This window comes from Lissotriton vulgaris, chromosome 3_1 (assembly GCF_964263255.1).
Source record: "Lissotriton vulgaris chromosome 3_1, aLisVul1.2, whole genome shotgun sequence".
In the NCBI taxonomy this organism is placed as follows: domain Eukaryota; kingdom Metazoa; phylum Chordata; class Amphibia; order Caudata; family Salamandridae; genus Lissotriton; species Lissotriton vulgaris.
In genome coordinates, this window is record NC_141689.1 from 364,337,076 (window position 1) to 364,350,360 (window position 13,285).

The 13,285-nt window shown below is 45.3% G+C and overlaps 1 protein-coding gene across 2 annotated transcripts in view; it reads right to left on the reverse strand.

Moving 5' to 3' along the window:
• Positions 1 to 13,285, reverse strand: part of LOC147726460 (complement component C6-like) — a 1,142,533-nt gene that overhangs the window by 950,116 nt on the left and 179,132 nt on the right. For both annotated transcript variants that reach the window (XM_086960582.1, XM_086960583.1), the window contains exon 4: positions 7,712 to 7,856. In XM_086960582.1, the coding sequence (XP_086816708.1) occupies positions 7,712 to 7,856 (145 nt within the window). The remainder of the gene's footprint in view (positions 1 to 7,711; positions 7,857 to 13,285) is intronic.

The following is a 13,285-nucleotide window of genomic DNA, read 5'->3' on the forward strand; positions in this document are numbered from 1 at the left end:
AAAATCGTGCTAAGGGATGGCCGTGTTCGTTGAGGCTCTCCAACTTACCGTTGGTGAACCACGCACGAAAACAAAATCTGCCAAGCCACGGTTGGCAAAGTTTGTTCAGAACTGCACCGTACAAACCTAAACTGGAGTGGCCAAAACTCCACAAACTATGCTAGAAGACCATACTTTATCGCCTACCTCTAGTTCCAACCAAGTAGATTTGGTTTGTCCATGCCATCTTGAGGTCACTACATAGGATAGCCATATCGGTCCATGTCAGCATGGCACCATATTTTCAGTTCTTTCCTTATACTAATCATTCTTGTTGCATGTTTCAACCCTGCTGGTTACATTTGTGTATTTCTTCACAGAGTGCACTGTTTAGTAAGATGAGAGTATAGAACTATAAACATGCCATCTTTTTGACATGAACTGATTTTACAACCCTACTGCTAAAGCTGCCAAACATGGGAAAAGCTACTGCAGGGCATAATACTTGGAGTGTATTGGCAACATTGATCAGCACAATCATTGCATTGTCCTCACTGCACACTAATGAGACATTGCACCTGCCAATATCAGTGTGAGTGTACAGGACGGTGCAGTCTCCTGTGCCACTAAAGTGAACTGAACCCCGCTGGCCACTTACCAACTTACTGAGCTGTTTTATCTCTCATGAGAGTTGTGAAAAAAGTATATCTGTCAGTTGATGTAATGCTGGTTGTAGGAGTATACGCACTGGCGGTTGTGCTCCATATTATGCTTTTGTTCATCATACAAAAAGGAACTTGTAGTCATCTATTCTTTGTACTGCTATGCCAAGTTAAATAGTGTATGAATGATTTATAGAAGTATTTCTTTACATTACCAGCATCAAGCATTCAAATAGGGATTATAATTTCATTAAAACTGTGGATAGAGTTTTGTAAGTTCTACATTTATGACACCCTACTTAGGACAAAGAATTATGGAAAACTAAACATAGGACTGAAAGACTAGGAGCAGACTCTCTGCAACTGAGGGCCAATTAATGATGCAGTTGTGCGGGGGGGTGTAACGCACCTTCTGCATAGAATGCACAGTTCCTCAACATAGGGGCCAGAAAATGTGATACACCAAGATAATATGTAGCAAAAATATGAAAAAAAACAAGGTGACATTACTGAAGCCACACAATACTTTGTTGGCCAATATTTGGTCAAAAGCTGATATTTTAACCAGCAACAGTTAACCCTAGAGGAAAGCGTGACCTTTCTTGGTGTTGTTTGTCTTTAAAAAATTATATCTTTATATACAATTTTAGATATTCTTGTGTGGAAGCCACTTCTGCTAAACGCGCATGACAATAAATGTTAAATCTCTCAGCTCCTTCCAGTTCCTTGTGTTCAAATCCTAGAAGATTTGTAAACAAAATGAAGGGAGGAGCGTCACTTGAAGGACCGGGTTTTAGAACCCAACGGCGTCAGGGAGAACGCCCGATGCCTTCGAGTTCCTCTGTTTTGGCAAACAGAGACACAGGATACTTCTTGATGACGTCAAAGACCAAAGTTTATTGGCTGCAACCAGGAACAGAGGTCTACGAAGCACACAGGGTGGTTCGCTAGACACTGCACAAATTCAATGAGCGGAGCATGGTCTTTTATGCCAAAAATCAAGCCTCAGGCAACATTTCACATTAGCATCGAGTTCATACAAATGGACCAATGGCAGTGCGACAATTTAAAAGTAACGTATGACAGCAATCTCATTCCATTGTCCAGCCCACCAGAAATGACCAAGCACATTCCAGGTTTCTTATCAGATCAGGCCGGACAAACCCATCATAAAACCCTCAACCCAAATCAGTGATTATGTCGTAAAGGAAGGAACAGAAACAGATTAGAAGTGAGATAGAAAGGTGGGTGCAGTGTACCATAAACTCGGGCACGTCCTACTCTTTGATCTGTATCTGACCAGCTGCTTAACAAGGAACTGGCTCAACGAGGTCAGCCTCGGGCATCGAGTCAGTTCGGCCAGGTCATTCAGAAGTCAGCTAAGGCATACGTGTCTCAAGGCCTCATTCGGCCACAGTAATCGGGCCTATGTGAGGGCAACCATACAAAATGGCTGCCGTACACAAAATGGAACCCGAAGGTTCAAACTAAATCCTTGAATACGGAGTGTTCTAATCGATCGATTCATGCGAAAACGCTCAGACACACTACACTCGTCATTTGCGGTCTGCTGACACCAAAATCATCTATTTCCGACGACCTTTATTCTACGGGTTCGGAACCACCGAACCAGACCCAAAAACTCACGGTACTACACACTTGCTAGAGTTTGAGGAATTGGCATTGTAAATGACAATGCCTTTTATTTACTTGAAGCAAATCCATTTTTGTGGGAAATGAAGCTAATGGGAAGGGAGGGGAGAGGATGTGAGGTGTAAAACTGTGCCATGGTACAGGAGAGGAGATGCTAGAGAGGGGGAATGGACTTGGAAGTGCAGGATGAAGGGCGAGGAGGGACAGTGAGGAGGAAGCAAACAAGGGTGAGCACATCACGGAGGGAAGTGGGGAGGAAGCACACAGGGTGAGCACATCATGGAGGGAAGTGGGGAGAAAGCACACAAAGGTAAGCACTTTACGTAGTGAAGTGCGGAGGAAGCACACATGGGTGAGCACATCACGGAGGGAAGTGGGGAGGAAGCACAAATGGTTGAGCACATCATGGAGAGAAGTGGGAGGAGTACACATGGGTGAGCAGATCACTGAGGGAAGTGGGAGTAGTACACATGGGTGAGCACATCACTGAGGGAAGTGGGGAGGAAGCACACAGGGTGAGCACGTCAGGGAGAGAAGTGGTGAGGAAGCAATCAAGGGTGAGCATATCACTGAGGGAAGGTGGGGAGGAAGCACAAATGGTTGAGCACATCATGGAGAGAAGTGGGAGGAGTACACATGGGTGAGCAGATCACTGAGGGAAGTGGAAGTAGTACACATGGGTGAGCACATCACTGAGGGAAGTGGGGAGGAAGCACACAGGGTGAGCACGTCAAGGAGAGAAGTGGTGAGGAAGCAATCAAGGGTGAGCATATCACTGAGGGAAGGTGGGGAGGAAGAAAACAAGGGTGGGCACATCACGGAGGGAAGTGGGGAAAAAGCACACAAGGGGGAGCACATCTTAATCTCCTTCTCCGGTGCCTACCAAAAATGAATGTGCCTAATGTAATTGGTACTCATGTAAAGCACCCCAATACTTTCGTCGACTTCAATATTTAACCAGTGCGCGTCCAAGCTGACATTTTGACAGCAGTGTAGCAAACTCTGCATCTCAGCAGGTCACATGCACAGTGATTGGCTGCGTTCTCTATAAGTGGAGGGTGAGCTGGTTTCCTCCATACGTGGGGGAGGAGGGCTGTGTCACAGAGGAAAGTGGGAGGAAGCACACAAGGGAGAGCACATCTTAATCTCCTCCTCCCGTGCCTACCTAAAACGAGCCACATAGCAAGCGGCTGCCTTGCGTATTTTACGTTTGGCATTACCCGTGGTACCAGGCGCATACGGCTGCTTGTGGTCCATCCAGTAACGCAGGATAGCGAGGTAGCTTTTTTCGCTGGACATTGCTCATAATTTATTACAATTTAAGGCAAGGACTGGGCAGCTAGAGGAATGTTGTACTTTTTTCAGGCTAGAGGCGGGAGATGTACACGAGGGTCCATGTAGTTAAGGGGAAGAGAATATGGCTTCGACAATCTGATGTACAGCTGGTTCCGTGTCTGAGATCGTAGGTTTATTCTCGCTGTATCATACTAATTAAGGCTGTTGAATCCATTGTGACATAAATGAGCAAACCTTATAGTTTATTTAGTAGCTGAAGATTGATATATATATTTGTGTTACTGTTCTGAATCTGCAGGTTTTGGCGATGAGAGGGGTTTTTGATAAATGTAAATTACTTCATCAAGATCAGTGTTGTGTCTGCTTTAAAGATTCCACTTCCACGGTGCTCAACATAATAGCAGAACAGGAGCTCAGCCACACACACAAGCAAATACAATAAAAAAAAATGTCAAAAATACAATGGAGAACGCATACAAGGAAAAAGCAATTGCTTAAAGAGACGCAATATGAATTATGCTTTAGACTAAATCCGACCGTGCCTTAAGGTTTGCACTCACAGCATTTCTGTTGGAGGGCAGAAGCCGCGACAGGCATGACCTCTCTTTAAAGAAAAAGCTGCTTTCGTGTTGGAGGGTGGTGGGAAGACAGTTTTATGGATTTTCAGAAATATTGGGTAGTGTCGCGGGACTGTGATGTTGTCCAGCACCCGCTTGTCCAGTACTGACACCCACACACTGCCCTGCCAAAGCACTGTATCCCTGATCAGCAGCGCCCTCTGCTACTGCGGCAGTGGATCCTGCATACAGCTCTTCTGATGCATCTCAATCTTCCCTGTGGCAGTGGATGCTGTTCCAGTACAGGCACTCACATGCGGCTCCGCCGCTGCAGCTATCGTGCTGGCCAGCACAGCACTCACTCCTGTACTGTGCGAGCCCGGGGTTCTGACAACACCCTAGAATCCGGGCCCTGAGCTCCCTGATGTTCCAGCACTGGGGCTCACATACAGCTCTGCCAGTGAACCTCAGTCCTGACTTATGGCCCCCTGTATTGACAAAGCGGTAGGACACGCACGCTGCTGTTCTTTGTGCCTCTTTCTGCCTACACCACCCTTTGCTATTCAGGAAATGTTGCCCAAACTGTTCTGTTAGTGCATCTCAGTTCAGCCCAAGCGCCGCTGCTGCTCCAGTACGGGGACCCACACACAGCTCTGCTAAGGCACCCAATCCTGACCTGCAATGCCTTTGCCATTCCAGTACTCGGATCCACACGTTGCTTTGCCAATGCTCCTTAATTAATCATGACCTGTAGCAGCCCTTATTTAAGTGACAAGACCCTAAAACAGCTCTGTTAATGCACCTCACTCTAGTCTGCACCGCTCCGCATTACTTAAGTGATCGGACCCACACAGCTAAGCCCCATCAGTCGTGCGTGTAATGCTTCGTATTATTGAGGCGCTAAAACCCACGCACAGCTGTCAGTGCACCTCAGTCACACCGCACTGTGTAAATGGTATTATTTGTGCATTTGACACAGGCAGAGGCTCACTCTTGCCCACAAGCAGATTGTGGGACGGGGGCAGACTTCTGTGCTCTGTATAATATTACTCCCATCTCAAAACTGCAGATATAGTTGCTTGCCACTTGCTTGTAAAAATGAGATTACAGCTCTGCCTGGCTCAACAAATCCTCTGTTTTAACTCAATATAAAAATACACATCAGTGGTGCAGGATGCATGGGCCTGTAGGGTGAGGTCGTGGTGGGTGGGGTAGGGGCCACTATCTTGATAAAGTGCATGCTTGTGTCCTTATACACACACTTCCCTGACACATCATCCATATGCTTCATTTGCATTCCGAATTTTCCATTAATTATGTTTGACTCGTAGGTGTGTCTTTACAGAATGTTTGTACACACCATTCTCGACCACACTCTTACAAGCAACAGACAGTACAACCCACAGACGCGAATACACTAAGCAATAGAGTAAACGTGGCCTTTCTCACAGTCATTCTTGTCCTTAGAGGAATCACAACACACAGACACACAATTTATTGAAATTACTGATACACTGACACATATATACACAGGGGCTTACAAGCTGATAGAGAGTCACTCACTGACAAACACACATACTAAATGACGCATACACACAACCACGAAGCAGCGACAATCAAAACGCAGGCTTCCACGAGACTCTAAAACATTCACGCATACTTCATCGGGCACATACAACCCTCGCACAGAAACACCCACTCAGACACATGCTCGAACAGAGCCGCCACACACTCGATGACTCTCAGAAACACACACACCCTTCTGCACAGAGCCCGCACACCCACATTTATGAGGTGACAAAAACAAAGGCTGGTTAAGTGTCTGACAGCTGATGGCAGCATAGGTAAAAAGCACTCAAAGCTAATGCACATCTCCAGCTTAAATGTGGCAATGAAATCAGCATGTGTGGCATCCCTGAAGGGAATCCAGGCCCCTCCCTCACGCGCTGCCACCCCCACCCTGTCAAGAAAACTCCCTCTCACCAACAGCAGGATGGCAGCCGGGAGGAGCGACAACCCTTGCAAAAAATGTGTGGAAGCGCCCCTTTGTTTCTACAGGAGGGTGTGCGAGGTCCACGGAGATGGAAATAATATTCATGAACACATAACCCTAGATTTTTACAGACACCAGAGGAAGCACGAGCCAAACTCCCAGAAGGGGAGAGGGTGGGGAGGAGGTTAGGGCCTCGTACCTGAAACAAAGAAGGAAGCTGATCGGAATGATAATGAGACATATCAGGCAGAGAGAACGCGTCAAGATCTGAAGGAGCAAGTAGACAGCTTGTGGTGCGCCCACACCACAGAGGAGCAGGGGGAGGGAGCGCGGCAGCCAGGCGAACGTGCTGGCCACCAGTGGGAATGGGAGGAGAAAAGGTGGGACATGCGCTCACCTTGCCCAATCGCGTGTTGTATTTATAAAAAAAAGCACGCAAAAGCCAATAACAGCAGGCGAAAGCTAAACCACATGCACGAGCCTGTGGTTAGCTGTCTAAAGCCCTTTCAAGAGGTCTTGCGCTGCACAACAGTGCTGCGCACTGCAACGCAGGCGCGAGACCTAAAAATGCATCACATATTGTTTTTACCAATAGGTTTATACTTGGTGCAAATAGTAATGTTTGCGGATACCGGTCTCTGCAATATTGTGTCGCAGTGAGAACCTCTGTGTTTGCTGGAAGGTGAACGGAAATGCCAGGAATGTACTGCCTATGCCTGCCACAGCAGAAATGAAATACATTTTGGATTTGCGGTAGATTTAAAACTTAGATATGGCATACTTAACATGGAACGTTAATAAGTTAGATAAAGTACAGATAATACGTCTTGGTTGGGTTTCACCCTACTAAAATGTTTGTTCCCATAAAACATCAGGCTTATGAATCTATGTTTAGCAGACGTCTTGAATGTTTGGAAATACTTGCAAAAGTTAGTTTGTAAATTAACAAATTTTCATTTTAATGTGGGAAAAAATATTTGTTGTTCTAGACCCTTTTCATTTCACAATAGTGATAGGGTCACTAGGCTCGAAGTACAAAATGTCCTGCCCTGTTCAGCTAATTGCCAGCAGGGTTTCAAAAACGATTGCCTGATAGTTGGCAGTATACCACTAGCACAACCAGAAGAAAAGCACGTTTTTGAGGCCGCGACAGAGAGGCACTATGTGGCTAATTCTGCCTCATAAAGTATTGAGGGATTTCTGTGGGTGCTGCAGCAGGCCATGCATACTACTTCCAGCACCATGAGGCCCCGTGGCCTTTGAAAACCAGGGAACTCCTTCTCTCTGATTTGTCAGACCTTGGTGTGCGCTGGCATATTCAGATGGGTATCTGCAGCACTTCCGGAAGTGCAAAAGCACGAGAACCCACAGGGAAAAAAACTATGCACACGATGGATGCTTGTGTTAATCCCTGTTCTTAGAGCATGTTGAACAAACTAGACATTTATTCTCACCAGTTTCTTTAGTACGGAAATGTTGCATTATGAGGACAATACATCCAATACATGTGGCTGTGAACATGCAATTTATGAAGCATGTGTCATGCCTCTGAAAGTAAAAGGTATACTCACCAGTGTCACACTGAAATTTATTCTTACAGTCCACCTCCTCTATTTTACAAAGTTTGGATGGGAAGCAAGGCCGAGAATTCACCAGAGATTCAGTACAGCTCCGACCTCCAAACTGAGAGGGAATCAGCAGTGAACGGGTTCTGAACTGAAGAGGAATTAAGGAAACATTTCAGTGAGTCGGTGACAGAATGACGCTGCTACAGTAAATAGTACTCAAATTAGTTGGTCTTATGAAAAGTCTACACTCATTGAGTTTGCCAAATTTTGTACTAAGACCTTTAGCTATTTTATTTTTTATTAAAATGCTCACTCTGTTAGATGACTTCCTCTTTAGGAGTGCTAGGAAGGTGTTTGTTTAGTTTTTGGTTAGAACTGCAAACACAAGCAAAGTAATTTTGGGGCCGATTAGGATTGCGGGCGCCCACCATCGCAGATGCAAATGGGACCGCCCGCCATAGGTGCGGCGGTCCTGCCATACGAATTGAGATGCCCACCACACTGGCGAGCGCATCCTGTATTTTTACATTGCGGCGGGCTGCAGCACCCGCCACAATGTAAAAATACATGTTGTGCATATGTATGTACAACGTGACAGACACCGTGCGGTGCCTGCCACCTTGTGCATGCATATGTAGGTGGGTACCATAGGGACTCCCCAAGTGCAGTACCCCACCCCCCACCTCCCCGGGGGAAGGCAACAGGCCCCCAAAGGCATTCTCTGCCTGTCTTTTTGCGACAGAATATCCGCCCAAAAAGACAGGCATGCAAATGCACACGGCGGTGCCTGCATGGCTCCGCGGCCATTGCCCCATAGTACGTTATCCCGAAAGGCGGGCAGAAAAGGACTGCCTTGCGGGACCACGGCGGGCGGTCTTTCCGTCAGTCGCGGTACCTTTCCCAATCTCACCGCCATCCTAATTTGGCAGTGGGAATATTCAGGGTGATGGCGGGAAGTCCGCCACCCCTGGGCCTGCGGTCCTCACCGCTGGCCCAGCGGTGGCGGACCTCCCGCCAATGTAATCGGCCCCTATGTTTTAGGTTAACAGACGCCATGACACTGGTGATAGTACATAAAACATAAGGGTTCTCGTCAGGAGAGGGAGAAATAAACTTACTGAAAGGTCACAATGAAGCGATTAGAAAATTAAAATATGCAATGAAGGACAGTACATGTTGCAAAATAACAAAGACAAAGGACGATTAGAATAAACATAGGTGAACACGTTTAAAAAAAATATACGTTGTGAAGCCCCATTTTGTAAGGATATCAAATGTTGAATAGTACACTGAGGTATGTGCACCCAGATAGTACCTTCATCAGGTATGCGTTTCACTTGCTGACCCTATCTATGCTCTGGATAAGGTGGATGAAAAAAGATGTCTACCCTCTTTATAGAACCAGCCCCTGAAGCCCCAGGCCAGACAAAAAGATTCCTTCTTCACCTGGGCTATATTTAGAATTAGTCTAACAAGTCAAATCATTGAAGAATAAAATCATCTGCATGAGTACAGATTCTCACCCACTATCCACTGAAATCAGGCATCTGGAAGTACTTTTGCACACTGAATAAACTCTATTTTAGACTCAGCTAAATAAATACTTGGATTTGTAGAGCGCAACTAACAACCTGTGAGAGTATCTAGGCGCTGTTCATAGGCACAGGGAGATTAAGTGGTTTACCCAGAATCACTGGATGACGAGCCAACGCCAAAATTCGAACCTGGAACCCCAGTTCCAAAGTCAGAAGCTCTGGCTATTACACCACAGCTCTCTGGTGGTTATGTCACATCCTCTCGATCATAGTGGGGCAGCTCGGTTGACAGACATTATTTGGAAGAATGCCACTATTCTAAGCATCCTCTGTTACTTTGGGACCACTGATAACAATCAGATATGAACTGTACTCAATGCTCATGCTGCTTGATAATGCTGGAGCGGTGCACCACCAGGCTGCCTTTCCTGATAACAAAACACTGACCAATTCCTTTATGTGAAGAATTCCTTTCTTTCAATGACATCAGAAATGTAGGCACCAGCCAATGCGTTTCGTTCAATGTAGATAGGGTACCATACTTTTAAAATTGTACAAGGTCATGCACCCCTGTTTTCTTTCTTCTTTTTTCTAAACTAATTCTGTCTCCTCTGAAAACCTAACGCATTAGATGGGATTAGAAAATTGTGCACCTACATGGGTTTGGTGAGAGGGTCCCTTGGATATTCTTTATTGACGTCTTAGGGTCCAGCAAGAGGTCGTTGTTTGATACTCTATTGGTTGAAAATGACTGTGATAGATACACTGAGCTTATTAGGATTACTTTCCAGGAAAATTTTATCAGCAATAAATTTGATGTTGAATTTCCAGATGGACTTACGCGACGTAGACAATGATAGTGGCGCCATGTTACCCCGTTAAAGACAATGTGTTAAATATTGGCAGTAATTAATTTTATTATGTAAGGATAAGTGGGCAGATTTATGAGTTCTGGCGCATCTCTGCAAATCAGCAGGGATGCGCCAGAACTGATGCATCACGGAATTCCCTCCTTGCGGCACCACAGATGCTCCGCATTTACAATGCGGCGCACCATGGTGCAAGGAAGGGCAGATGCGTGACGCCTCTTGTGGTGTACGGGCGGCGCATTGCTGGAGTAGCGTCGCAAGTGCGACGCAACTCCTGCAATGTACAGAGGCCACCCATACATAACGTAGTGCGTCACTCCTTATGCCTGCTTCAAGCAGGCGTAAGGATTTGACACAGCAGCCTCGTAAAACTGATTCAGTGAAATCTTGTAGATTTCACTGCGTCAGTTTTACGGGGCTTTCCTACGAGGGAACGCCCACCCTGCGACAGAACGGCCACATGAAACCTGACGCAGGTTTCATGTGGCGCAGGGCTTTACAACGTGACGCATCTGCCTAGATGCGTCACGTTGTAAATAGGTCGCAGGAATGCGCCACGTTTCTGCGCTGTTGCGTCACGCAATGGTGGCGTAAACGTGGTGCAAGTCCGTCATAAATCTGCCTCAAGGAATTTATGCGAGTCTGGTTAACTTTACTACTACAACGGCCCCCTTGTATTTAGAAATGGGTGCCTCCAATGTGCTCACCGTATTGCGGAAAAACTATTCAGTTAGGTCAAGATGGCTGCCGTTTACATGTATTTTACCAAAGATCCCCTCCTTCCATCCTTTAAGTTGCTGGCTCTCCCGGCTACCGGGTCATGTGACCTAACATGGAGAGAATGGAGACGCACATAAAAACGGAGTATGGATAACTTGTCTACTTCCTTGATATTAAGGGGATGCCTGGTTTTTCTGCCGCCTATGGAACTGGTTAGGTGAGTTATTACGATCACGAGGAAAGGAGGGGGCGGTGGTGTTCGTGAGGGGTTGTTTTTATTATCGCATTTCGCTGAATCATTGCTTGCCATTCTTAGGTCTCAACGTACTATGGTTGGACCACTTCGGACGTGAACGGTTGCTGGATACAGAGTAACTGAGTACGATATTTAGCAATACGAGGGCGGCACATATTGCTAAGGAAGAATGATGTGTTACACTGTGAGGTGAGTGTGTGGCACGTGGTAACCGTTGGAATTCGACATGAGGAGGTCAAGGGGGTGTTTTCTTATATTTACAAGGTCTGTTGTTTTAGATCTCAACTCGTATAGGAGCGGGGACACCATTTTTAAGCAAGTATAGGCAGGGCCGTTTCTACCATTAGGCAACACTAGGCGGCCGCCTAGGGCGGCAAAATGGCTAGGGCGGCAAAAGGTGGAACATTTACTTAATAAGTATTTACTTTCTTTGCCCGGAAGCTGCCCCTGTGCGCGCGCCCGTGCTTAGCGCAGGCCTTCTGCTCAACGGCCCATGAGCTTGTGTCTACGACTTTAGCCAGAGGAGCAGGCCCAACAAGGAGGTCTCAGGCCTAGGGACTGCTAAGGATCGATAAGGACGTTGTAACGGTGCTGATACAGGGACCTGCATACACTCTGCAGGAGATTAAAGAAGTCCAGTGGTGAGTGCACTAGGGTAGATTAATTAAGTATATATTCCTAATGAACCTAAACACGGTTTAGTAGTATGCGTCACTTATTTATTATGACATTTCAGGCAAACTGATTGACCATGTCCAGCTTTGAAACTTGCTGAAATACTGATACTCCCTATACGAATACCAGGATCCTGCCGCAAATTCCACTTGTTTTATTGGGGTGAATATACTGTCTGTACAAGCGCCCCTCATCAGCTATCTACATATGTGTGATTCACCGCATCAGGGGTGGTAGACAGTTGGCTGTAGTTAGCTAGAGAGCCATTGGGTCTTGATAAAAAATGGCTTAACCATATCAGTGGAGGGGTCAGTGGATGCAGAAATGGGAGAGCTTTAGAAACCACTGCACGTTAGATCGGGCTACTCCGCTATGATTACTGCCATTCCAATGCACTACTTAACTTTGTGTTTCCTAGGCCATGAGGATGCAGTCATGGCCGTCGTATGTTCATTCCGTACAGTACAGTCAACGTTTTAATAATATACCATCTATTTCTGTATTCCCTAGAACTGGTTTGAGAACACACATCGGAAAACTGGCGATTCCGGCTTAATACATTAGCTCTTTTGATGATCTTGTTGGTACACTCTACGTGTGCATGTCTGATGATTTACTATTTAACTCTGGTTCCTGGTGATTTTGGTCTGTTGCTCTTTTCTGTAACCGCATAGGAGGTATATGTTTAATGTTTATACCGCATGTACTTCAGTGATTTGGTCTAATTTATAATAGCAATACGTGTACTTTGGTTGTATCATTTTCCTGTGGTTTATTCTTGTGTTTAATATAAGTGAATAGATATTTTAACTACATGTTTGTAAATGTAAAAAAAATACTTTTTACATGTTAGTGAATTGTATAATGTGTACATGTTGTCTCATGTTAATGTATGTATTGTGCATGGTATATTTATTGTATTATTGTTTGAAATCCCAGCCTTGAAAAAGTCTTAGAAAAAGACAAAACACGTGTCGGCAAACGATGTGCTGGGAGTTTTTTACATTTTCTATATAAAAATAAAGGACTGCTTAACAGCAAGAAGATTGACCTATCTGGATTTTTATTCTCTGATTAGTGTCATTGAGTTGTTTCAATTATCCATTAGAGGGTTACGTATACCCTGAAAAGTGATGATTATAATGAAGACTGAATAGGGACTAATGGTGTGCTGCAAAAAGCCCTAATTTTTTCATTCAGATTAAACTTCATCAGGGCAGATTCTCAAAAAAGGGGAGCAGTGCCGGATGCAGGCATATTTTGTGGAATGGTGGGTAAGCGTAGTTATGAGATAGGTCGTGGCGATGCGTCCTGTCTCAGGCTCCCTGATAAGGGCCGGGTATATGAACCGTAAGCAAAGGTCGTCAGTGTCTAGGACCTGGATCCAGTTCTAATCTTGGAATATCGACTTGAAGGTAAGAAATATTGTTTTTAAACATATAGAAGTCAATAATATTGTTTGCAAAAATATAGTTGTTTAAAATATCGATTTTTTAATTAGTGATATGTATTTTAGTATATA